Below are 26,790 nucleotides of genomic sequence, written 5' to 3'. Positions count from 1 at the left end.
CAGAGGAAACCCACAGGGAGAGCGTACGAACGCCTTACAAACGGAGCCGGAATTGAACTCCGAACTCTGGATCACCCCAAGCTGTAATATCCGCTTGGCTACTGTGGCGTTCTTGTGTAGTTCTGAGAAACACTGTGGGCATGCTGTGTTGGAACTGGAAGGTGTGCGACCTTTGCCAGCTGCACCCCCACCAGCACATCCTCAATTGAGCTGGTTGTTAATGCATTTCACTGTATGTTTCGATGTACACGTGATAAATACATCTGAATCCGAGAAGGATTTCACATTTTTCCAGTTGCCAGATACCCACCCACGGTTTTCCTGGATGGCTGCAGAAAAACTGGACCAAGTTAGGAACCTCCATACAGGTCTTTTGTTAAGACTGTGTCTTTATTATTGGAAAAAGTGTAGGGGTGCCAACTTCCCAAGCATGAAGGGAAACTCCACATAAATACAAACGCACACATGAAAGAGAAGGGGCAGGGGTTATAAAAGATTGGATGGTTGCTAGAAATTTAGGAAGTTTAATGAACGAAGGCACTTTAATAGTTTTATTCAGGCACCAAGGCTCAGGTTTCATCGCTTGAAGTTCAGATTTGACTCATTTCAGTTTTAAGATGTACTGAACGTCTGAAGACCCACTGGTGTCAAAGCAATGAAGTGACTGCTCCTTCTTAACAAAGCCAAACTGCCTGTGGAAGGAGCCTTCCGTTGTCATCCTCCTGCATCTCAGTAGGCTGTCTCCCACGGTGATGGTCTTGATGGAGTGCAGGTAGTTCAGAATGGCATCCGGCAGTGCGGCAAGCCCGGACTTCTCCAAGCGCAGCTCTTGCAGGGAGCTCAGGCCGTCGAACATGGCCACGTTTAAGGACTTCAGGTTGCTGCTCTGCGACAGGTCCAGACTTTGCAGGCTCTGCAGCCCTTGAAAGCTGCTGGGAGACAACTCAGTCAGTTCTGGAAGACTCTGGAGCGACAAATGGGTCAGGTCCGGCAATCCCATGAAAGCATTCCCGGGAATGTTGGTGATTAAATTCTGGCCCAGACTGAGATAGCGCAATGGGATGCCTGAAAGGTAACGTGTTGGCACTGCACTTAGTCGGTTTCCAGATAAGTCCAAGCTATGAATATTGGGCACAGCCTTATCCAAACTTCGGACAATTGTGGCTATTTGATTCCTTGAAAGGTCCATACTCAGGGGTTTCATCTGGCCTTTGGACATGAACATGTCCAGGTTTACGTTACGGAGCTGGTTGCTGCTAAGATCAACCTCTCCGAGGGGCAAGCTGGAAAAGATTCCCTCTTCAAGGACTTCCAGGGTGTTATGACTCAGGTTTAAGGCCTCGAGGTACCTCAGTTTGGAGAAAGTGCTGGAGGACATGTCTGTGATGTCATTGTAGCTAAGATCAAGGCTCACCAGTGTTGTGTAGCCGGGTCCGGTGAACATCAACGGCGAGATGGCTTTCAAGTGGTTGTGTGACAAGACCAGGTAAGAGGTATCCAATGGAATAGGGACTACAGTAAGCTGGGGCCCAACACCACTGCAGTCAACTTTGGTAAGACTGAAACTACTGAACATCCCAAAACTTTCCACTTCACAGTGACACTCTGGTAGGCAGATCAATAATCCACAGTCACAGGATACGAGGAATACGGCCAAAACCAGCCAGGCGGAACAAGCCATCGTATACCTGCATTGAAAGATGAGAAAATGGGTTAAAAAGGCAAGTGAGAACCTGTTCCAAGATACAAAACAGAACTGTTATGAAGCGGAACAAAAATATTTGAAAAAAGAAACAGATCACACTTTTAGTTGGGCAAAGTTCTGGTGATTGATTGGATAGATTTAATGAAATTAGCAGCAAAATTACAAGTTAGAGCACTCAGCTGAGCCGGTGATATCAAAGGGTCACAAGGTAAAGTATCCAGCTCAATAACTCCTTAAGTAGTGCATAAAGGGATTACCCTTCCTTTAATAAGGCGATACCAAGCAGCAAGAATAAAAGATAAACAATAAGGTGTTGTTCTGACATCAATCAAAAGGAATAAACGATTGCGTGTGAATAAAGCTGAAGTACATGAACTTTTATACCATAACTAACTAACTAACACACACACACACACAGAGTTAGGAAGATATTACAGGCAAGAGATTTTGCTGATGCTGGAAATCTTAAGTAATTTACAAAATGCTGGAGGAACTCAGCAAGTCAGACAGCAGTTACGGAGAGAGGGTAAGAAATTTGGCACAATGACCTTCATAAATCAATGTACTAAGTATAGAAGTTGGGATGTTATGTTTTAAGTTGTGCAAGACATTGTTGAGGCCTGATTTGGAGAATTGTGCACTGTTCTAGTCACCCACCGACAGGAAAGATACCAAACAGATTGAAAGAGTGCAGAGAAAGTTTACAAGGATGTTGCCTGGACTTGAGGACCTGAGCTACGGGAAAAGGTTGGATCAGTTCGGAGTGTCGGAGAACAGGGGAGGAATTGATCAAAGGGCCTGTTTCTATGCTGTTGTGTGCTAGGACACCACAAATCAACAGTTAAGTGCTTCCGATGTGCTGATGAATGGTGCCAGCCCAAAATGTTGACTGAAAATTTGCACCCACAGGTGCTGCCTGACCTACTCTATTCCTCCAGTATTTTGGTGTGTGTTACAAAGACATTTGGTATCTGGACCTGACATGAAGCTGTACATTGCATTCAAAGCCACATTATATCAATATATGTTCAACAATTTAGAATTGGAATTGTTGATCTGGAACTCCAAACATTAAACAAATTCAGAGGAGAACAAGAGTCAGGAGATTAGGCACGTACTTCTTTTTTACTTTAAGCGAGATGTGCATGCATCATATGATAGCCTGAAGACACATGCAATTCATGTAATTACACATATATTAAATGAACCATATTGCGTCATGAGCTGGGGAGCAGCCAATACCTGCCAAAAGAACATCTGCAGGCATCCTGACCTCTGCAAGGGACTGGCAGCTGTTGGTGGACCTCAAATGGCAGCTGAAGTTCCCCAACCATATCGCAGCCACCACCCTGCGACCAGACATTGTCCTAGTGTCTGAGTCTACTAAGCAAGTGGTGCTGCTGGAGCTGACAGTCCCATGGGAAGATTGCTTGGAAGGGGCCTTTGAAAGGAAGCTCTCCATACGCAGGACTGGTCAGCAACTGCCAGCAGGCTGGATGGAGAGCGAGGTGTCTCCCAGTGGAGGTTGGTTGTAGGGGATTCACAGCCCGTTCCTTAGCTACAGCCTTCAGCAATTTGGGCATCGAGGGAGAGAGGAAGAGGAGAGCCATCCGCAGTACCACTGATGCAGCAGAGAGGGCCTCAGGATGGCTGTGGCTCAAAAGAGGGGAGCCATGGAGTCATAAGTAGCTAGCCATCTGGACACAAGCTGGGGTCTGATCAGCCCTGGCTGGGTCACCTGGAGGAGGTTGTATGATGTTGAAAGACTCGAAACACCCGATGATTCCAGGAACATCACTGAAGATGTGTCCAGAAGCATCAGCAGATGTATGTACACAGATATCATTAAATGAATCATTTAACCAAGAATGCTTAAATCAGTACAATGTTACGCCAATGGTTCATTGGCCTCTGTCGGTCTTGAAGAACAATGGGTGATGATGATCATCATCACAAGCCTGGGCAGAAGGTATGGAGATCCTGAGATGTTGTGAAGATCCCCCTCTGGGCCTCACCAATGTAGTCCAAAAGAATGTTTATAAAGCAATATATTTGGCACCAGCTTGGCTGCAGGAGCTGCCGGAAGGATGTTCAATGACATCCAGCCCCCTTAGGGGCTGCACTCCAGATTTGCTGTCTGGGTTTACTCCCGTAGCCTTCATTTTCCCGAGGCTACCCACAAGGCAGTGGGGCTATTTACCCATAGCTGGGGATCTGGATCTTGAGCACCAGGGTGTGTCTACATGCCGAAGGGCCTGCGTTCTGTGTGTGCAGGAGCCAGACCTCCTCCCCGTCCTCTGTAGTTCAGCCTGGGTCCTGACATGAGGCTTGCTGTTGGAGAGGCTATGTACTGGCAGGAGAGACTTACACACTCAGCTCCCCTTTTCACAAGTCTGCTAGCCAGCAGTGGAAGCTTAAAGTGAGAACTACAAGCACTACCAATGGATGAATCACAACCACCAAGATTATGCAAATATTACTGAAATACTAAATACACAAAAGGATTGAAACTGGCTAATTGTCAATTGTAACTAGATACAGTGAAAAGCCTGTTTTGCATTCAGTTCAAATAAATAAACAGGTAGAACAAGTTAAAACAGTAACAGAATGTAGAATGAAGTGTAGCAGATACAGAGAAAGTATGGTGCAGGTCAACTTGCAAATTGTATGATTAGGAGAGGGTATTGGTAATTAATTTATATTGTTGTCATATGTACCAAGGTACAATGAAAAGCATTTGTGTTCATGCCATCCAGACAGATCATTCCTTAGACAAGTACATCACAGTAGTACAAAGGAAAAAACATTAGCAGAATCTTTAATATAGTGTTCCAGTTACAGAGATATTGTTCAAAGTTCAAAAGTAAACCAAAGTACATACATGTCACCATACACAACCTTGAGATTTGTTCTTATTAATTTATTGAGGCTCAACACACAACAGGCCCCTCGAGCCACACTGCATAGCAATCCCCGATTTAATCCTAGCCTCATCCCGGGACAATTTACAATGACCAATTAACCTACTAACCCGTACGTCTTCGGACTGTGGGAGGAAACGGGAGCACCCGGAGGAAACCCACGCGCTCACGGGAAAGACAATCAAACTCCTCCCAGGCGGCCGTGGGAATTGAACCTTGGTCACTTGTATGGCAACGCGCTGTGCTAACTGCTGTGCCGGCCTTCTTGCAGACACTCATAGTAAATACAAAGAAACCCAATAGGGTCAATAAAAGTCGGACAAGACAAACAAACAGCTAATGTACAAAATCCAACAAACCCCACGAGTGAAAAAAGAAAAATAATACATAAACAATAAATACCAAGAACATGAGATGAAGAGTCCTTGAAAGTGAGCCCATAGATTGCGGGAACAATTTGACAGCAGTGTGAGTGAAGTTAACCCCTTTGGTTCAGGAGCCTGACGGTTGAGGGGTAATAACTGTTCCTGAACCTGGTGCTGTGAGACCTGAGGCTCCTGTACCTTCTTCCTGCCGGCAGCGGTGAGAAGAGAGCACAGCCTGAGTGGTGGGGCTTTTGATGATGGATGCTGCTTTCCTGCAACAGCGCTCCATGTAGGTGTGCCCAATGGTGGGGAGGGCTTTCCCTGTGATGGACTGGGCTATACCTGTACAGTAAAGGACAGATACACCTCATAAGGTGCAAGGGCAAAGACGACAAGGAACGTGCTGGGGGCAGCCTGCAAGTGTCGACATGCTTCTGGTGTGTCCGCATCTTCACGCTCCTGTACCTCCTTCCCGGTGGTAGTAATGAGCAGAGGGCATGTCCTGGTGGCGAGGGTCCGTAATCATGGATATCACCTACTTGAGGCACGATCTATTGAAAATGTCCTCAATGGTGGGGAGGATGGTGCCATTAATGGAGATGGCTGAGTTTACATCATTCTGCAGCCTTTTCCAATCTTGTACGTTGGCACCTCCATATTAGATGTTGATGTAACCAGGCAGAAAGCTCTCCACAGTAAACCTGTAGAAATTTGCTAGAGTCTTTCATTTTGGTAGGTCCAATTTGAAGACAGAATATAATACAAATGGTAAGACTCTTGGCAGTGTGGGGGATCTGAGAGATCTTGGGGTCCGTATCACTAGGACACTCAAAGCTGCTGTGCAGGTTGAGTGTTAAGAAGGCGTATGGTGACATGGCCTTTATCAACCATGGGATTGAGTTTAAGAGCTTACAGCTATACAAGACCTCAGTCAAACCCCACTTGGACTACTGTATTCAGTTCTGGTCACCTCACAAGAGGAAGGATGTGGATACTATAGAGGAAGTGCAGGGGAAATTTATAAGGATGTTGCATGGATTGGAGGGTGTACTTTATGAGAATAGGTTGAGTGAACTTGGCCTTTTCTCCTTGGAGCAAACAGCAGATGAGAGGTGACCTGATAGAGGTGTATACGATGAGGGGGATTGATTGTGTGGATAGCCAGAGGCTTTTTCCCCAAGGCAGAAGTGGCTAACACGAGGAGGGGAATAGTTTTAAGGTGCTTGGAAATAGATACCGAGGGGATGTCAGAGAGTGGTGGGTGCGTGGAATGTACTGCCAGCAACAGTAGTAGATGTGGATACAATAGGATCTTTTAAGATTCCTTAGATAGGTACATGGAGCTCAGAAAAATAGAGGGCTATGTGGTAGGGGAATTCTAGGCAGTCTCTAGAGTAGGTTACATAGTCGGCACAACATTGTGTTGTAATGTGCTGAAAATTTCTGTGTTTTATGTTCTATGGTGACATACAAAATCTCCTCAAAATCCCAATGAAATAGAAGCAAGGTAGACCAATGGGCCTCTTTCTACGCTGTACTGTTCTATGTTCAGGTAATAAGTAATAGCGAAACACATACAAACTTTGATCATTTTCTCTTTATCTTTGCTAACATTGCAAACTATGGATCCTCACCATCCTGGAGATGCCCCCTTCTTGGTACTACCCTGAGGGGAGAGGTACAGGAGCCCGAAGACCCACACTCCGCGATTCAGAAACACCTCTTCCCTTCCGCCATTGGATTTCTGAACAGTCCACGGACTACTGAAAATTAGCTCATTATTCCTTTCTTTTGTTTGCACTAATTACTTATTTTATAATTTTTATGTCTTTGCAGTGTATAGCTGCCAGAAAGCAACGCTGTATGGGACGTTGATAATAAACCCGATTCTTCGAAAGTACTAAAAAAAAAGCCATATTTCCCTCGGTGTTCAATAAAAATTAAAAAGTCATGATTTTATTTTGAATCAGGAGTTTAGTTTCTCATTTCTCCCCCCCCCCCCCAAATTAACCCAACACAAGGAGGATTATGAAGTTCATTTTCCACTTCCCGTAACAGTGCAATCTAGGCTTTGCATAATATTTGCAGAGTGGTCAAGTATCTAAGTTACACCCAACCACGTGCGGGCGAATTTTTAAACTGGGTTAAAAATTCCCTGCTCAAATCAAGTTCATTGTCATTCAATTTGTATGCAGCTAAACAAAACATCATTCCTCTGGGGCCAAGCTGCAAAGTACAGTACACATATCACATAGAGAATAGATTTTAAAAAGTATTCTGTAGATGCACAAGTTGACATAAAGTGCATATGTAGTTAAATATACAACTATATTACTGTTACTGGCACTGTCAGAAATAACATGTACTGGGTGGTATAAAAAGTTAAAGTTAAAGTCTGTCCCAAGCCTTATAGGCTCATCAGGCTGGTGCTTATGCCGATTTCTGTCCCAAGCCTTATAGGCTCATCAGGCTGGTGCTTATGCCGGTTTCCGTGGCATGAGGCAACTGAGAGTACAAGACTACCCCCCCCCACCCCGGCCACCGGATAGGACGCCAGTCTATCACGAGGTTAACCCCTAGCATTTTTTGCCGGTACCCATTTTCAGCTGGGTGGACTGGAGCAGCGTGTGGTTAAGTGCCTTGCTCAAGGACACAACACGCAGTCTCGGCTTCAGATCGCTAGTCCAATGCCTTAACCATTTAGCCACGCGCCACACAGGTGGTATAAGGAACATACAAAGGACAGCGATCACACAAACGTTTCTCATCAGAACTTGTCCTTCGGCCCACAACATCTGTGTCAACCTCAATTACAAATACTACTGAATTTATCTGCCAGGAGATGATTCATAAGCTTCCACGTTCATGTGCCTGCCTGTCTCACCTCGCTATCAGGTGTGGGTAAATGTGCCTAACGGGGGTCACCAGTTGGAAAAAAAACCAGAGGGCAAGTCACAACAGTACATTAGTGCAAGGGGTTCTCCCACAGTCAGAGAAGCTCATCGTTCTTGGGGACTTCAATGCCAGAGTAGGGACAGACTACCAAACCGGTGAAGGGATCATTGGAAGACACGGCACTGGCAAGTGTAACAACAACGGCCTTCTGCTCCTCAAGACATGTACCACACACGACCTTGTCATCACCAACACCCTGTTCCGCCTACCCACCCGTACGAAGACGTCATGGATGCACCCACGCTCGAAGCACTGGCATCTGATTGACTACATCATCACCAGGAAGAGGGACAGGATGGATGTCAGAGTGACGAGAGCCATGTGTGGTGCCGACTGCTGGACCGACCACCGCCTCATTGTGTCCAAGTTCAGGCTTCGCATTCTGCCCATGAGAAGACCCTAAGGGCAGAAGACTGCAAAGAGGCTGAATGTCTCTAAGCTGAAAAGCAGCAGGGTTGCAGAAGAATTCGTCGATGACCTTGAAGGCAGACTGCCAGACACACCACAGGATGACAGGACCAGCGTTGAGGAACAGTGGACGGCCTTCAGAGACGCTGTCTACACTACCGCCCTCGAACATCTCGGACCAGCAACCCGAAGAAACCAAGACTGGTTCGATGAGAATGATGAAGAAATACAGGCACTACTAACGGAGAAACATCAACATTACAGAGCGCATCAGAATGACCCCACGTCGCTAGCCAAGAAAGATGCCTTTACCAACGCAAGAAGAAAGGTGCAGAAAAAACTTCGCGAGATGCAGGACAGCTGGTTCAGCAAGAAGGCCGATGAAATCCAGGGCTATGCAGACAGCCACGACATAAAGCGCTTCTACAATGCGCTTAAGGCTGTATACGGACCCCAGTCCTCCGGCTCCTCACCCCTCCTCAACGCAGATGAGACGCAGCTGCTGACAGAGAAGAAGCAGGTTCTGGATCGGTGGGCTGAGCATTTTAACAACGTCCTTAACCGCCCTGCCGACATCAACGACGAGGCCATTGCCCGCTTGCCCCAGGTAGAGATCAACAAGAACCTTGACACCCTCCCCACAGTAGATGAAGTCAGGAAGGCAGTGAAGCAACTCTCCTGTGGCAAAGCGCCAGGACCCGATGCAATCCCTGCTGAGGTATACAAAGCAGGAGGCCCTGTCATGATGCAAAAGCTGACTGTACTCTTCCAGTCCATGTGGAAAAAGGGACAGGTCCTGCAACAGCTGAAAGATGCTAGCATAGTCCACATCTACAAGAGGAAAGGCAACCGCCAGTCTTGCGACAACCACCGAGGCATCTCCCTCTTGTCTATTGCGGGGAAGATTCTGGCCTGCGTCCTGCTCAACCTCCTTCTCCAACATCTTGAGCAAGGTCTGCTCCCAGAAAACCAGTGCGGCTTCCGTGCTGAACGTGGGACCGCGGACATGATTTTTGCTGCGCACCAACTCCAGGAAAAATGCCAGGAGCAACACAGCGACCTCTTCATAACCTTTGTCGATCTAACCAAGGCTTTCGATACGGTCAGCAGAGAAGGCTTGTGGAAGATCATGGAGAAGTTTGGCTGCCCCAGCAAGTTCATCACAATCGTCCGGCAGTTCCACAATGGTATGATGGTGAAAGTTCTGGATGACGGCGACGAGTCGGAGGCCTTCCCAGTGACAAATGGCGTCAAACAAGGCTGCGTTCTTGCTCTGACTCTGTTCAGTATGGTATTCTCTGCCATGCTGACAGATGCCTTCCGTAACTACGAAGAAGGAATCCACGTCAGGTACAGGACTGACGGCAGGTTGTTCAACCTTAGGCGCCTGCAGGCAGTTACAAAGGTGCGAGAGACTGTCATCAGAGACCTCTTGTTTACTGATGACCGCGCACGCAACGCCAGCACAGAGCAGGAGATGCAGCGTGAAATGGACTGCTTCTCACAAGCCTGTGACAACTTTGGTCTCACTATCAGCACCAAAAAGACCGAAGTTATGTACCAGCCTGCCCCAGGAAAGCCATACCAGGAGCCGCGCATCACGGTGAAGGGCCAGAACCTCCAGGCAGTCGACAACTTCACCTACCTGGGCAGCATACTCTCTTGCGCAGTGAACATAGACGCTGAGGTCAACAACAGGATTGCCAAAGCCAGCGCCGCCTTTGGGAGACTCCGTGAGAACGTCTGGGAGCGGAGAGGACTCAGCCTTACCACCAAGCTGAAGGTCTACTGTGCAGTGGTCCTTACCACCCTCCTTTACGCCAGCGAGACCTGGACTGTCTACAGCAGACACGCCAAACAGCTCAACCACTTTCACCTGAGCTGTCTCCGCAGACTCCTCCACATCAGGTGGCAGGACAAAGTCCCCGACACGGAAATCCTGGAACGAGCTGGACTCTGCAGCGTCTACACCCTCCTGCTGAAAGCCCAAGCCAGGTGGGCTGGACATGTGGTCAGAATGCCAGACAGCCGATTGCCTAAGCAGCTGCTGTACGGAGAACTGTGTCAGGGCAAGCGCTCAGTCAGGGGGCAGAAGAAACATTACAAAAACTGCCTCAAAGCGTCCCTCAAAGGCCTGGGTGTCGACATCAACATGTGGGAGACGATTGCCCTCGACCGTACAGCTTGGCGCAGCAAGATCATCACAGGAGCCCGTGCAGCTGAAGTCAGGTGCATCATCGAGGCGCAACGAAAGCGTGCTGTGCGCAAGGCCCGAGCAGCATCCACTGCCACGACAGCACCCACCCACTTGTGTCCCACATGTGGGCGAGCCTTCAGGGCCCGGATTGGCCTCATCGGTCACCTCCGGACCCACAGCCACCAATCTCCCATTTGACTTTGAAGTCATGGTCATCTTCGACTACGAAGGACGAACAACAATTTAGTGCCAGGTGAAAAAGAAAAAGCTGCTCAAAAGCTGTGAAGAAAAAAAATGTATTTACAACAAATGAAAATAAAGCAACACACATCAAAGTTGCTGGTGAACGCAGCAGGCCAGGCAGCATCTCTAGGAAGAGGTACAATCGATGTTTCAGGCCAAGACCCTTCGTTAGGAACGTTGACTGTACCTCTTCCTAGAGATGCTGCCTGGCCTGCTGCGTTCACCAGCAACTTTGATGTGCGTTGCTTGAATTTCCAGCATCTGCAGAATTCCTGTTGTTTGCATTTTTAAAATGAAAATAAACATGTTCAAAAATTTACAAACATACAGAGGCTTTCTCCATGACACACTTCGACTTTAACATTCCGATACAACTATTCACCAACCTTCAAATCCAACCTCCAACCTCCGCACTGAGAGTTTAAATCTGCCTGCCTAGGGTGCACCTGCTGACCAACCCAGGCATCATTTTAGGACATCCCAAACTGTCCCTCGGGTCTTTTGGGGGCCGTTCTGCTGTCTACAAACTGATGCAATGGTGTGAGTCAAAAGAGATGAAACTGTTAGGAATGCAGAACCTTAGAAATTTTCTAGGGTTACCCACAGCCCCCTACTTTTCTAAGCTCCATGTACTTATCCAGGAGTCTCTTAAAAGACCCTATCATTTCCACCTCCACTGGCAGCCCATTCCATGCGCTCACCAGTTTCTGCGTAAAAAACTTACCCCTGACATCTCCTCTGTACCTACTTCCAAACACCTTAAAACTGTGCCCTCTTGTGTTAGCCATTTCAGCCCTGGGGAAAACCCTCTGACTATCCACACAATTAATGCCTCTCATCATCTTATACACCTATATCAGGTCACCTCTCATCCCCCATCACTCCAAGGAGAAAAGGCCAAGTTCACTCAACCTGTTTTCATAAGGCATGCTCCCCAATCCAGGCAACATCCTTGTAAATCTCCTCTGCACCCTTTCTATGGTTTCCACATCCTTCCTGTAGTGAGGCGACCAGAACTGAGCATAGTACTCCAAGTGAGGTCTGACCAGGGTCCTATATAGCTGTAACATTACCTCTCGGCTCTTAAACTCAGTCCCACAATTGATGAAGGCCAATGCACCATCTGCTTTCTTAACCACAGAGTCAACCTGTGCAACAGCTTTAAGTGTCCTTTGGACTCAGACCCCAAGATCCCTCTGATCCTCCACACTGCCAAGAGTCTTACCATTAATACTATATTCTGCCATCACATTTGACCTACCAGAATGAACCACTTCACACTTATCTGGGGTGAACTCCATCTGTCACTTCTCAGCCCAGTTTTGCATCACATCAATGTCCCACTGTAACCTCTGACAGCCCTCCACACTACCCACAACACCCCCAACCTTTGTGTCATCTCCAAATTTACTAACCAATCCCTCCACTTCCTCATCTAGCAAAGGGTTCCAGAACAGATCCCTGATGCACCCCACTGGTGACTGACCTCCATGCAGAATATGACCCATCTACAACCACTCTTTGCCTTGGTGATCAAGCCAGTTCTGGTTCTGCAATGTCCCCTTGGTTCCCATGCCTCCTTACTTTCTCAATAAGCCATGCATGGCCTTATCAAATGCCTTACTGAAATTCATATACATTACATCTACTGCTCTATCTTCATCAATGTGTTTAGTCACATCCTCAAAAAATACTATCAGGCCCATAACACACAACCTGCCTTTGACAAAGTCATGCTGACTATTCCTAATCATATTATACCTCTCCAAATGTTCATAAATTCTGCTTCTCAGGATCTTCTCCAACAACTTACCAACCACTGAAGTAAGACTATGATTTCTTGGGCTATCCCTACTCCCTTTCTTGAATAATGGGAAACATTCGCAACCCTCCAATCCTCCAGAACCTCTCCTGTCCCCATTAATGATGCAAAGATCATTGCCAGAGGCTCAGCAATCTCCTCCCTCACCTCCCACAGTAGCCTGGGGTACATCTTGTCCAGTTCTGGTGACTTAGCCAACCTGATGCTTTCCAAAAGCTCCAGGACATCCTCTTTCTTAATATCAACATGCTCAAGCTTTTCAGTCCACTGCAAGCCATTCCTACAATCACCAAGATCCTTTTCCGTAGCGAATACTGAAGCAAGGTATTCATTACAACACACACAAACTGTCGGTGAACGCAGCAGGCCAGGCAGCATCTATAGGAAGAAGTACAATCGACGTTTCGGGCCAAGACGCTTTGTCAGGACTGATGTTGGCCCGAAACGTCGACTGTACTTCTTCCTATAGATGCTGCCTGGCCTGCTGCATTCCACCAGCATTTTGTGAGTGTTGCTTGAATTTTCAGCATCTGCATATTTTCTTGTGTTTGTTAAGTATTCATTAAGTACCTCTGCTATATCCTCCGCTTCCATGCACACTTTTCCAATGTCACACTTGACTGGTCCTATTCTCTCATGTCTTATCCTCTTGTTCTTCACATACTTGTAGAATGCCTTGGCGTTTTCCTTAACCCTGTCCTCCAAGGCCTTCTCATAGCCCCTTCTGGCTCTCCTAATTTCATTCTTAAGCTCTTTCCTGCTAGTCTTATAATCTTCTAAATCTCTATCATTACCTAGTTTTTTTTTGAACCTTTCATAAGCTTTTCTTTTCTCTTGACTAGATTTACAACAGCCTTTATACACCACGATTCCTGTACCCTACCATCCTTTCACTGTCTCATTGCGAAGTACCTATGCAGAACTCCACGCAAATGCCCCTTGAACATTTGCCACATTTCTTCCGTACATTTCCCAAGAACATCTGTTCCCAATTTATGCCTCCAAGTTCCTGCCTGATCGCCTCATATTTCCCCTTAATCCAATTAAATGCTTTCCTAACTTGTCTGTCCCTAACCCTCTCCAATGCTATGGTAAAGGAAACAGAATTATGATCACTGTCTCCAAAGTGCTCTCCTACTGAGAGATTTGATACCTGACCAGGTTCATTTCCCAATACCAGATCAAGTACAGCCTCTATTGAAATGTTGCATCAAGAAACCTTCCTGAACACACCTAACAGATTCCACCCCATCTAAACCCCCTGCCCTAGGGAGATGCCAATCGATATTTGGGAAATTAAAATCTCCTACCACGACAATCCTGTTATTATTACACCTTTCCAGAATCTGTCTCCCTATCTGCTCCTCAATGTCCTTGTTACTATTGGGTGGTCTATAATAAACACCCTGTGGGGTTATTGACCCATTCCTGTTCCCAACTTCCACCCACAGAGACTCCATAGTCAATCCCACCATGTCTTGCTCCTTTTCTGTAGCTGTGACACTATTTCTGATCAACAGTGCCACACCCCCACCTCTTTTGCTTCCATCCCTGTCCTTTCTGAAACATCTAAAGCCTGGCACTCGAAGTAACCATCCCTGCCCCTGAGCCATCCAAGTCTCCGGAATGGCCACAACATCATAGCTTCAAGTACTGATCCATGCTCTAACGCATCCACTGTGTTCATAATACTCCTTGCATTAAAATAGACACATCTCAGACCATCGGTCTGAGCATGTCCCTTCTCTATCACCTGTCTATCCTCCCTCTTGCACTGTCTCCAAGCTTTCTCTATTTGTGAGCCAACCGCCTCTTCTGGTCAAAGTCAACAAAATTGTATCATCAACATACATATACTCAGTGGCCTCCTGTACCTAATAAAGTGCCCACAGAGATGCTCCTCTGCACACCACTGTTGTAACACAGGGCTATTTGAGTTACTGTCACCTTCCTGTCAGCTTGAACTAGTCTGGCCATTCTCCTCTGACCCCTCTCATTAACAAGGCATTTTCACCCACAGAAATGCTGCTCACTAGATATCTTTTGTTTCTTGCACCATTTTCTGTAAACTCCAGAGACTGTTGTGTGTGAAAATCCCAGGAGATCAATAGTTTCTGAGATACTCAAACCACCCCGTCTGACACCAATAACCACTGCACGGTCAAAGTCACTTAGATCACATTTCTACCCCATTCTGACGTTTGGTCTGAAGAACAGCTAAGCCTCTTGGCTAAAGGATGCATGTCTCTGGGAGCTGAACGTCCAAGGATACACGGTGTATCGTAAGGATAGGGAAGTAGGCAGAGGGGGAGGCGTGGCTTTATTGGTAAGAAATGATATTAAATCATTAGAAAGAGGTGACATAGGATCGGAAGGTGCAGAGTCTTTATGGGTTGAGCTAAGAAATCGGAGGGGTAAAAGGACCCTAATGGCAGTTATTTAAAGGTCTCCAAACAGCTGCAGGGATGTTGGCTACAAAATACAACCGGAAATAGAAAAGGCTTGTCAGAAGGGCAGTGCTATGATAATTGTGGGGGATTTTAACATGTGAGTGGATTGGGAAAATCAGGTCGGCACTGGATCTCAAGAGAGAGAATTTGTAGAATGTCTGTGAGATGGCTTTTTAGAACAGCTTGTTGTTGAGCCCACTAGGGGATCCGCTGTACTGGATTGGGTATTGTGTAATGAACCGGAGGTGATTAGAGAGATTGAGGTGAAGGAATCCTTAGGAGTCAGTGATCATAACATGATTGAGTTCACTGTGAAATTTGAAAAAGAGAAGCCGAAATCTGATGTGTCGGTGTTTCAGTGGAGTAAAGGAAATTACAGTGGCATGAGAGAGGAACTGGCCAAAGTTGACTGGAAAGAGGCACTGGCGGGAAAGACGGCAGAGCAGCAGTGGCTGGAGTTTATGCGAGAAGTGAGGAAGGTACAAGACAGGTATATTCCAAAAAAGAAGAAATTTTCAAATGGAAAAAGGATGCAACCGTGGTTGACAAGAGAAGTCAAAACCAAAGTTAAAGCAAAGGAGAAGGCATACAAGGAAGCAAAAATTAGTGGGAAGACAGAGGATTGGGAAGTCTTTAAAACCTTACAAAAGGAAACTAAGAAGGTCATTAAGAGGGAAAAGATTAACTATGAAAGGAAGCTAGCAAATAATATCAAAGAGGATACTAAAAGCTTTTTCCAAGTATATAAAGAGTAAAAGACAGGTGAGAGTAGATATAGGACCGATAGAAAATGATGCTGGAAAAATTGTGATGGGAGACAAGGAGATGGCAGAGGAACTGAACGAGTATTTTGCATCAGTCTTCACTGAGGAAGACATCAGCAGTATACCGGACACTTAAGGGTGTCAGGGAAGAGAAGTGTGCGCAGTCACAATTACGACAGAGAAAGTACTCAGGAAGCTGAATAGTCTAAAGGTAGATAAATCTCCCAGACCAGATGGAATGCACCCTCGTGTTCTGAAGGAAGTAGCTGTGGAGATTGCGGAGGCATTAGCGATGATCTTTCAAAAGTTGATAGATTCTGGCATGGTTCCGGAGGACTGGAAGATTGCAAGTGTCACTCCGCTATTTAAGAAGGGGGAAAGGAAACAAAAAGGAAATTATAGACCTGTTAGCTTGACATCCGTGGTTGGGAAGTTGTTGGAGTCGATTGTCAAGGATGAGGTTACAGAGTACCTGGAGGCATATGACAAGATAGGCAGAGCTCAGCATGGATTCCTTAAAGGAAAATCCTGCCTGACAAACCTATTACAATTTTTGGAGGAAATTACCAGTAGGCTAGACAAGGGAGATGTAGTAGATGTTGTATATTTGGATTTTCAGAAGGCCTTTGACAAGGTGCCACACATGCGGCTACTTAACAAGATAAGAACCCATGGAATTACAGGAAAGTTACATACGTGGATAGAGCGTTGGCTGATTGGCAGGAAACAGAGAGTGAGAATAAAGGGATCCTATTCTGGTTGGCTGCCGGTTACCAGTGGTGTCCCACAGGGGTCAGTGTTGGGGCAGCTTCTTTTTACATTGTACATCAATGATTTGGATTATGGAATAGATGGCTTTGTGGCTAAGTTTGCTGACGATACGAAGATAGGTGGAGGGGCCGGTAGTGCTGAGGAAACGGACAGTCTGCAGAGAGACTTGGATAGATTGGAAGAATGGGCAGGGGAGTGGCAAATGAAATACAATGTTGGAAAGTGTATGGTTATGCACTTTGGCAGAAGAAATAAACGGGCAGACTATTATTTAAATGGGGAAAGAATTCAAAGTTCTGAGATGCAACGGGACTTGGGAGTCCTCGTACAGGATACCCTTAAGGTTAACCTCCAGGTTGAGTCAGTAGTGAAGGCGGCGAATGCAATGTTGGCATTCATTTCTAGAGGAATAGAGTATAGGAGCAGGGATGTGATGTTGAGGCTCTATAAGGCGCTGGTGAGACCTCACTTGGAGTACTGTGGGCAGTTTTGGTCTCCTTATTTAAGAAAGGATGTGCTGACGTTGGAGAGGGTACAGAGGAGATTCACTAGAATGATTCCGGGAATGAGAGGGTTAACATATGAGGAACGTTTGTCCGCTCTTGGACTGTATTCCTTGGAGTTTAGAAGAATGAGGGAAGACCTCATAGAAACATTTCGAATGTTGAAAGGCATGGACAGAGTGGATGTGGCAAAGTTGTTTCCCATGATGGGGGAGTCTAGTACGAGAGGGCATGACCTAAGGATTGAAGGGCGCCCAGTCAGAACAGAAATGTGAAGAAATTTTTTTAGTCAGAGGGTGGTGAATCTATGGAATTTGTTGCCACAGGCAGCAGTGGAGGCCAAGTCATTGGGTGTATTTAAGGCAGAGATTGATAGGTATCTGAGTAGCCAGGGCATCAAAGGTTATGGTGAGAAGGCGGAGGGGTGGGACTAAATGGGAGAATGGATCAGCTCATGATAAAATGGAGGAGCAGACTCGATGGGCCGAATGGCCGACTTCTGCTCCTTTGTCTTATGGTCTTATGCCTGCATGCTTTTATGCATTGAGTTGTTGCGGCATGATTAGCTGATTAAATACTGGCATTAATGAGGTGTACAGGTGTACCTAATAAAGTGGCCACTGAGTGTGTGTCACCTTATCATCATTATGTGTCATGTCATGTCACCATCTGCTCCCTTCATTTTCTTCCAGGAATTTTACAGGAAAATAAAGAAATACAATAGAGTTTATGAAAAACCATACAGACTGACAAACAACCCTCATCCTTCAGCTTCCTTCACTCAAGTTACACACAAGATACACAGTGCAGCTCAGGAACAGATCTTTCAGCCACAGTCTTTAAGTTTCAAGTACCTGGGTGACACCCTCTCAGTATTTGTTCTGGCACCAACACATGGATGCAATCACGAGAGTAAGGGCATCCGTTAGTCTTGCGAGACCATGGATCTGTGCCTGGAAAGTCTTCACTCTCCAGGACGCAGGCCTGGGCAAGGTTGTATGGAAGACAGGCAGTTGGCCCATGCTGCAAGTCTCCCCTCTCCACGACACCGATGTTGTCCAAGGGAAGGGCATTAGGACCCATACAGCCTGGCACCAGTGTCGTCGCAGAGCAATGTGTGGTTAAGTGCCTTGCTCAAGGACACAACACGTTCCCTCGGCTGGGGCTCAAACTCACGACCTTCAGATAGCTAGTCCAATGCCTTAACCACTTGGCCACGTGCCCACAGTCTTCAGTTGTTACTCATACATTAACCCGATCATTCTCTTTCACTTTCATTGTCCTAATCTATTGAACCTTTAAGCTTACCTGATGCTGCGTAATGCTGCTGCATGTAAGTTTTTCATTGCACCTGTGCATACATTTACTTGTGCACATGACAATGAACTCAACTATTTTGACATTGATCTCTCTACAGTTCTCAGCCCAAGAGGATGGTGGAGGTGAGATCATAAGAAACATTTAAGGTGGAGGTGAGATCATAAGAAACATTTAAGGTGGAGGTGAGATCATAAGAAACATTTAAGGTGGAGGTAGGGAAGATAAAATCCGAAAGATCAAAGAGCCAAGAATTAGAGGCCTGCGTTATATGAACAATGATCAAACTGAGAGTGGAGTGATCTTACTGCTGGTTTGTATAGATGTTAGGATGACAAACAACCATACAGCTTGGCACCAGTGTCGTCGCAGAGCAATGTGTGATTAAGTGCCTTGCTCAAGGACACAACACATTGCCTCAGCTGGGGCTCAAACTCATGATCTTCAGGTCGCTAGTCCAATGCCTTAACCACTTGGCCACGTGCCCACACTAATCACGAGAAGGTATGCCTTAACTGTACTCCTTTGGAAGTTTGAAGAGATTCAAGTATCAACATATACCCTTGCAATTTCTATTCTGATTGGTTGCAAATGGTTCAATTTAATGTCAGAGAACGTATCCAGTATACAACCTGAAATTCTTCATCTTCACAGAGACATCCCAAGAAACAAGAAACCCTGAAGAATGAACAATAGTAACTTCAGAACTCCAAAGCCCTCCCTCCTCCCTCCCAGGCACAAGCCTCAACCTTCTCCCTCCCCCTTCCATTTGCACCAGAAGAATCACACCCTCCACCCTACAAGCCAGAGCAAAAGCCCCCAGAAAGACCTTGATCTAGAGTCCATCAAAAACCACAGTCCATAACGGGCGTGTGAGACCAGCAGCTCGCTTTCCCAATGACCATGGCCTGGAATGGAGCCTCCAATGCACAGGAAAGAACGAGGCTGCAGAGGGCTCCAGCACCAAAGACATCTTCAGTGGAGATCAGCGGGGAGGGACAAAGGGACAAGGGAGTCGCATAGGGAGCGATCCCTGCGGAAAGGGGGGGGGAGGGAGGAAAAGACATGTTTGGTGGTGGGATCCCGTTGGTGATAGTGGAAGTTACAGAGAATTATGTGCTGAATGTGGAGGCTGGTGGGGTGGTAGAGGTCATGGGTTCAGGGTGAAAGGTGAGAAGTTTAAGGGGAACACGAGGGAAAACTTCTTCACTCAAGAGGGTCTTGAGAGTGTGGAATGAGCTGCCAGCACAAGTGGTGCACGCGAGCTCGATTTCAACGTTTAAGAGAAGTTTGGACGGGCATATGGACGGTAGGGGTATGGAGGGCTATGGTCTGGAGCAGGTCGATGAGAGTAGCCAATTTAAATAGTTTTGGCAAGGCTTAGATGGGCCAAAGGACCTGTTTCTGCACTGTACTTCTCTGTGACTCAGTTCCCAAACATACTTCTTTCCAACTTGTGCTCAAGAGAACAGCATGGGCCCTTGTCACCGATCCGTTCTGATGTCAGAACAAATAAAAAATGCTATTTTATACTGAACTTCCCAAGTAAGGATAGTTATTACCACTCAATTATCAGGCTCTTGAACCAGAGGTGACAACTTCACTTGCCTAATCACTGAACTGCTCCCTCAGTCTATGGACTCACTTTCAAGGACTCTTCATCTCACGTTCATGAAATTTATTGCTTATTTATTATACTTTTCTCTTGTATTTACACAGATTGTTGTCTCTAAACAATCAACACGCAAAAGGCCGTCTTTCATTGACTCTTTTGAGTTTCTTGTATTTACTAAGATTGCCTGCTAGAAACTACTCTCAGGCAAAACACACAAAATGCTGGTGGAACGCAGCAGGCCAGGCAGCATCTCTAGGAAGAGGTACAGTCGACGTTTCAGGCTGAGACCCTTGTCAGAACTAACTGAAAGAAAAGATAGTAAGAGATTTGAAAGTGGGAGGGGGAGATCTGAAATGATAGGAGAAGACAGGAGGGGGAGGGATGGAGCCAAGAGCTGGAAAGTTGATTGGCAAAAGGGATACAAGGCTGGAGAAGGGAGAGGGTCATGGGATGGGAGGCCTGGGGAGAAAGAAAGGGGGAGGGGAGCACCAGAGGAAGATGGAGAGCAGGCAAGGAGTTATTGTGAGAGGGACAGGGAGAGAAAAAAAATGGAATATAAGGTGTTGTTCCTCCAACCTGAGTGTGGCTTCATCTTGACAGTAGAGGAGGCCATGGATAGACATATCAGAATGGGAATGGGATGTGGAATTAAAATGTGTGGTCACTGGGAGATCCTGCTTTCTCTGGCGGACAGAGCGTACGTGTTCAGTGAAATGGTCTCCCAGCATACGTCGGGTCTCGCCAATATATAGAAGGCCGCATCGGGAGCACCGGACGCAGTACATCACCCCAGCCGACTCACAGGTGAAGTGTCACCTCACCTGGAAGGACTGTCTGGGGCCCTGAATGGCGGTGAAGGAGGAAGTGTAAGGGCATGTGTAGCACTTGTTCCGCTTACAAGGATAAGTGCTGGGAGGGAGATCGGTGGGAAGGGATGGGGGGGGGACAAGTGGACAAGGGAGTCACGTAGGAAGCGATCCCTGCGGAAAGCAGAAAGTTGGGGCGAGGCGGGGGGAGATGTGCTTAGTCGTGGGATCCCGTTGGAGGTGGCAGAAGTTACGGAGAATAATATGTTGGACCCGAAGGCTGGTGGGGTGGTAGGTGAGGACAAGGGGAACCCTATCCCTAGTGGGGTGGCGGGAGGATGGGGTGAGAGCAGACGTGCGTGAAATGGGGTGCGTTTGAGAGTAGAGTTGATGGTGGAGGAAGTGAAGCCCCTTTCTTTAAAAAAAAGGAAGACATCTCCTTCATCGTGGAATGAAAAGCCTCATCCTGAGAGCAGATGCGGCAGAGACGGAGGAATTGCGAGAAGGGGATGGCATTTTTGCAAGAGACAGGGTAGGAACAGAAATGGTTCAGGTAGCTGTGAGAGTCCGTAGGCTTATAGTAGATATCAGTAGATGAGCTGTCTCCAGAGATAGATCATATGGTGACACACACGTACTTTGATATTAAACTTACTTTGAACTTTTGACATTTGGTAAACTGTATGTTTGAATACCTGACTTGCAAGATCAATCACCATTCACAATAAAGCTGTTAAAAGTCAATAGAAACTACAAGCTTGACAACTGATGATACTTTGAAGTTAGTAAAGCAATTGTCCCTTACTTGGTGTGTGTGTGTTTCTCATGCGTTTGTTACCTGCTGGGCAAAAGTAAGCAGTGTTCTTCAAAGACCTTTTCTGCATGGGTTGTCTGCACCCTATCTGCAGCGTGTCCTTGCCTGGATATTATGTTAACCTCTGCCTTACTGCAGCTTCCACACTATCTGCCGGTAAACAATCCCTAACCCTCCATTCCCCGCTCGCCAACATGTCTAAAGTGCCTGTATCGTGTCTGTTTCCACCACCCCAGGCAGCCACCGCCGCATAATGAAAAGCTTACCCGTTATGTTTCCTTTGAACTTTCCCCTATCTGGAGTCCGTACATTAGTGGCTCAGTGAGTTCACAGCAAAACTGCTCAGGAGATCTTTTACTTTCTGGTCATGATCAGACATCCGTAGCGCTCATAAAACTTGCCACAGATGCGTGCAACAGGCAACATGACTACTACGCTACACAGGGAACAACCAACGACGGCCCTGCCTCGGTTTATTTAATTACACTCTCACACTTCTCTCACTGCCAGAGCCAATTCAGTATTTACAGTCTAGTCTGCCACAATTGCAGGCGGCAAATATTTAATCCTAAATACTTCTTATGCTGGAATTAACTTTCCTCATTACCCTGTTATTCCACCCCACCCCCACTCACTGCAATGTAAACACTTTAAACCAGTTTTTATAATGCCGTTTACACTAACTGTTGTTCCGAGGACACTGTGGACGTCGTTCCCCAGCTGTCTGCCAATGCAGTAGGCTCCACCTCTCCATGCAATTGCTGAACCCACAGGAACAGCAGACACGCTTCGGCACCAGCAGCATCGCAGGGGTTGTCAGTCGGTGTTGAACTCAGCGTGGGACGAGGACAGCCTCAGAGACTGCGGCTGATTTTTCCCTTTTTGGGAGTTCACCCCCGAAGCCTTCCCACGAGTGGGTACGGCCACAACATAAGAACATAGAATAGTACAGCACAGTACAGGCCCTTCGGCCCACAATGTTCTGCCGACCCTCAAACCCTGCCTCCCATATAAGCCCCCACCTTAAATTCCTCCATATACCTGTCTAGTAGTCTCTTCACTAGTGTATCTGCCTGCACCACTGACTCAGGCAGTGCATTCCAGGCACCAACCACTCTCTGAGTAAAAAACCTTCCTCTAATATCCCCCTTGAACTTCCCACCCCTTACCTTAAAGCCATGTCCTCTTGTATTGAGCAGTGGTGCCCTGGGGAAGAGGTGCTGGCTATCCACTCTGTCTATTCCTCTTATTATCTTGCACACCTCTATCATGTCTCCTCTAATCCTCCTTCTCTCCAAAGAGTAAAGCCCTAGCTCCCTTAAGGCAGCACAGGTTTGAGATCAGAGTGTTCCTTCTCCCAGATGAGCCACCAAACGCGGCTGATGAGCTCCATCTGCTCAGAATTTATTTACAATGTACCATTATTTATGTACTTACACACATTTTATTCCATATCCATACGCTGACTGTCCCAGTCCCTGCTGTTCCTCTGGATTCATCAGCTGTGCGGAGAGGGGGAGGCTGCAGCTTGCTCTCCATATCGCACTGCCCTGACTCACGTTACCAAGTAGACTGCTGGAATGCAGCTTCCAAAGTCGACCCCGATCAACAGAGAGCCTCAAATACAAAACTTACTTTTATCTAATTCTTTTAACATATAACAATTACAGCATGGAAACAGGCCATCGCGGTCCTTCTAGTCCATGCAGAACTCTTACTCTCACCTAGTCCCACCGACCTGCACTCTGCCCATAACCCTCCATTCCTTTCCTGTCCATATATCTATCCAATTTAACTTTAAACGACAACATCAAACCTACCTCAACCGCTTCTGCTGGAAGCTCATTCCACACAGCTACCACTCTCTGAGTAAAGAAGTTCCCCCTCATGTTACCCCTAAACTTTTGCCCTTTAACTCTCAACTCATGTCCTCTTGTTTGAATCTCCCCCACTCTCAATGGAAAAAGCCTATCCACGTCGACTCTATCAATCCCCCTCATAATTTTAAACACCTCTATCAAGTCCCTCCTCAACTTTCAATGCTCCAAAAGTTCTTTTCTAGAACTTTTATAAAAGGAGATACAAGGGGCAGTTTTTTTTAAAAAAACACACCAAGTCGTGGGTGTCTAGAATATGTTGTCTGTGGCGAGGTAGAGGGACTTTCAAGAGGTGTTTAGATAGGCGCATGTATGGGAGGAAAATAGAAGGATGTGGACATTGTGTAGACAGAGGGGGTTAGCTTAGTCGGCCATTTGATTACTAATTTATTTGACTTGGCATATCATTGTGGTCTAAAGGGCCTGTTCCAGAGCTGTTCTAATTGTTGAACGTTGCTGTCTTTTTGCACATCACACGCTGACCAACACACCACAGCAATTTCCTAATCCACCTGAATTTATGTGGCGAATAAAGTTCACACCATTAACTTACATATTCCCCGTGCATGAACAGGTTCAAGATTATTGTCACAGGCGAACATACCCAGAGTATTAATGCCATGAAAATTAGCTGTGTGCAGCAGCAGCACGGTACGTTAAAATTATAAAAAGTTAAATTGACAAATGATATATAACTTAAACAAAAATAGACACAACTACATTGGCACAGTAGATTCCTCAGACGTGGGAAATCCAGTGCAACACACGCACACAAAATGCTGGGGGACCTCAGCAGGTTGGGCAGCATCTATGGAAGGGAATAAGAAAGAAAAGGGCAGAGACCCTTTGGACCCCAAACATTGCCTGTTTATTCCTCTCCACGGATGCTGCCCGACCTGCTGAGATCCTCCAGCATTTTGTGTGTTTTGCATAATTACATTAGTTCAAGTTGAAGTAACTATCACAGGTAATCATCAAGAGGGAGGCACAGGAGTCTGAAGGCACACACTCAGCAATTCAGGGACAGCTTCTTCCCCTCTGCCGTCCGAGTTCTGAATGGACACAACCTCATTTTTAAATTATTTCTGTTTTTCCACTAATTTTGATTTTATATATACGCGCACACACTTACTGTAATTGATTTATTATTTTCTGTATTATTATGTATGGCATTGCACTGCTGCCACTAAGTTAACAAATTTCACGACATATGCTGGTGATATTAAACCTGATTCTGGTTCTAATATTAGGGGTTGTCAGTTTAGTTCAGGAACCTTGAGGGGAAGAAACTTTATCACCTACAGAGAGGCACAAGCTTGATTCTGGAGATAAAACTTAAGGATTTTATATGGAGTCATGGGAGACTACAGCACAGAAACAGGCCCATCAGCCCATCCGATCCGTACCAAACCATTAAAATGCCTACTCCCTTTGACCTGCACCCATGCCATAGCCCAACATGCCCCTCCCATCCATATGCACGAAGTTAATTGCCTGCATGTGACATACTAGTACAACCTACTGCTTTTAAAGTCCTGATCTCTTCTAATAAGACCACAAGACATAGGAGCAGAATTAGGCCATTCAGCCCATCGAGTCTGCTCTGCCATTTGATTTTGGTTGATTTATTTTACCCCAACCCCATTCTCCTGTCTTCTCACAACATTCAGCAGTCTTAATGATCAAGAAGCTATCAACTCCCACTTTAAAGATACCCAATAACTTCATTAATCAAAAGTCAAAGTAAATTTATTATCAAAGTACATATGTCACCATAGACTTCCTCGGGATTTATTTTCTTGCAGGCATTAACAGGAAAACAAATAAATGCAATAAAAATTATGAAAAGCTATACATAGAGAGAATAACAACACATGGGCATGTTAGAAGTTTGTTTCGTTCTTTCTTTTAAAATTAAAATTGATTTTAAAAAGGGAAAGTTAAGGAACTCCAATAACGTTGTCAGAAGGCGAAAGGCTGCTCACGTATCAAAAATGTAGTCCCAGCGTGCTGAGGTGTTGCAGGTCAGATCATAACGCAGAGAACGGGAGGGGGGTTGTGGCAAGTCGGTGAAAGATTTCAGACGCTGGACACAAAAGCAATGGGCCGAGGCGACAACGGACCATCGCCTCTCCGCCGTTCAACATGGCAAAGCGACACGACAGAACTGGTTACAGTGCCCAGCCCCGACATCGAAAATTATGGAGATATGTCACATTCCTCAAAATAGAACTCTGCTTATTCCAGGACATTGCCAATTAAGTATAAGAGGCCGAGAATTATTGGTTTTAAAAAAAAACATCTTCAACTGCGTTGGATAGTACATTGCCGTCAAAATGCCAAGGGTTGTCCGAATGTACCTCATCGCCCACTCGCAGTTTAATGCATAGAAATAATAGACACGGGCGCGCAGAGGCTGGGAGAGGGAGGGAAGAGAGTTTGTAGAGGTTTAAAATCGGATTCGTGTTACTGCTAAATGTCTGCACTTCTTTGCCTAGAGAATCCTCAGGGTCCACTTACTATTCACTTTGAACGACTTAATTGCAACAAAGAATTCATTCTAGTGCGTGTGGAGAATGAGGGCGACTTTTCAAACATTAACTTTATTTACTAGAAGTATAGTTTGAATATTTTTTAAACTCTGTACAAAAAAACTCAGTAATTTGGGTCAAACATTAGTAACTTGAAACGCAACCCAAATGAGAATGCCAGAAGTAATTAGCAGTGCAAAGTAGCTACAACTTCAGTGGACCAATAGTAATATCAGTTTTTGCTTTTTTAAAATTAATCAATTTAAGATGTAGTTTAAGCTGCTTGGGCGTGAAGGGAATTGGGTTTTCGTGCAGGATTCACAGCGCCCAATGCCTTCCTTGGTAACGGAGGTTTAGCAAACTTACCGGCTCTGCAACGTGTACACGCAGCACTACTCCACCGAGCGAAGTGCAGAAAAGGACTTGTTGTCAGGACCCTTCAGATCTCCGTCCACCTTCAACGCAACGCCAGCATTCTGCAAATCCAGCTCCGCTAACGCTCACACGTCCCCGGGTCCAGGGCGATAGAGAGCGAAAAAACAGAAAACTAAAATAATTGCACCTTTGAACCGGCCCATCACCCGCAACGCGCACACACACACACGAACAGACAATGAGCTGTCTGCAAAACGCCCCCAAACTTCAGTTTCACCGCCGCACCACGTGGGGGCGAAAGAGGCGCGAGAAGACCGGCCAATCAGCAGCGGCGCCTCATCCAGGTGACGT

General features: G+C 46.2%; 1 protein-coding gene across 1 annotated transcript; it reads right to left on the bottom strand.

Annotated features, from left to right (window-relative positions):
• Positions 1 to 363: 363 nt before the first annotated feature.
• On the bottom strand, positions 364 to 26,701 carry tsku (tsukushi small leucine rich proteoglycan homolog (Xenopus laevis)). Its single transcript, XM_072264225.1, has 2 exons — positions 26,431 to 26,701; positions 364 to 1,688 (listed from the first exon to the last, which is right to left on the bottom strand). Exon 2 carries the CDS (start codon positions 1,679 to 1,681, stop codon positions 602 to 604), a length of 1,080 nt encoding a protein of 359 aa, XP_072120326.1. The 5' UTR covers positions 1,682 to 1,688; positions 26,431 to 26,701; the 3' UTR covers positions 364 to 601.
• Between the last annotated feature and the right edge of the window lie 89 nt (positions 26,702 to 26,790).

The sequence above is a fragment of the Mobula birostris genome, chromosome 7, assembly GCF_030028105.1.
Source record: "Mobula birostris isolate sMobBir1 chromosome 7, sMobBir1.hap1, whole genome shotgun sequence".
Taxonomy (NCBI): Eukaryota; Metazoa; Chordata; class Chondrichthyes; order Myliobatiformes; family Myliobatidae; genus Mobula; species Mobula birostris.
The sequence above is the reverse complement of the archived record's forward strand: the minus strand, read 5'-3'. Positions and strand labels throughout refer to the sequence as shown.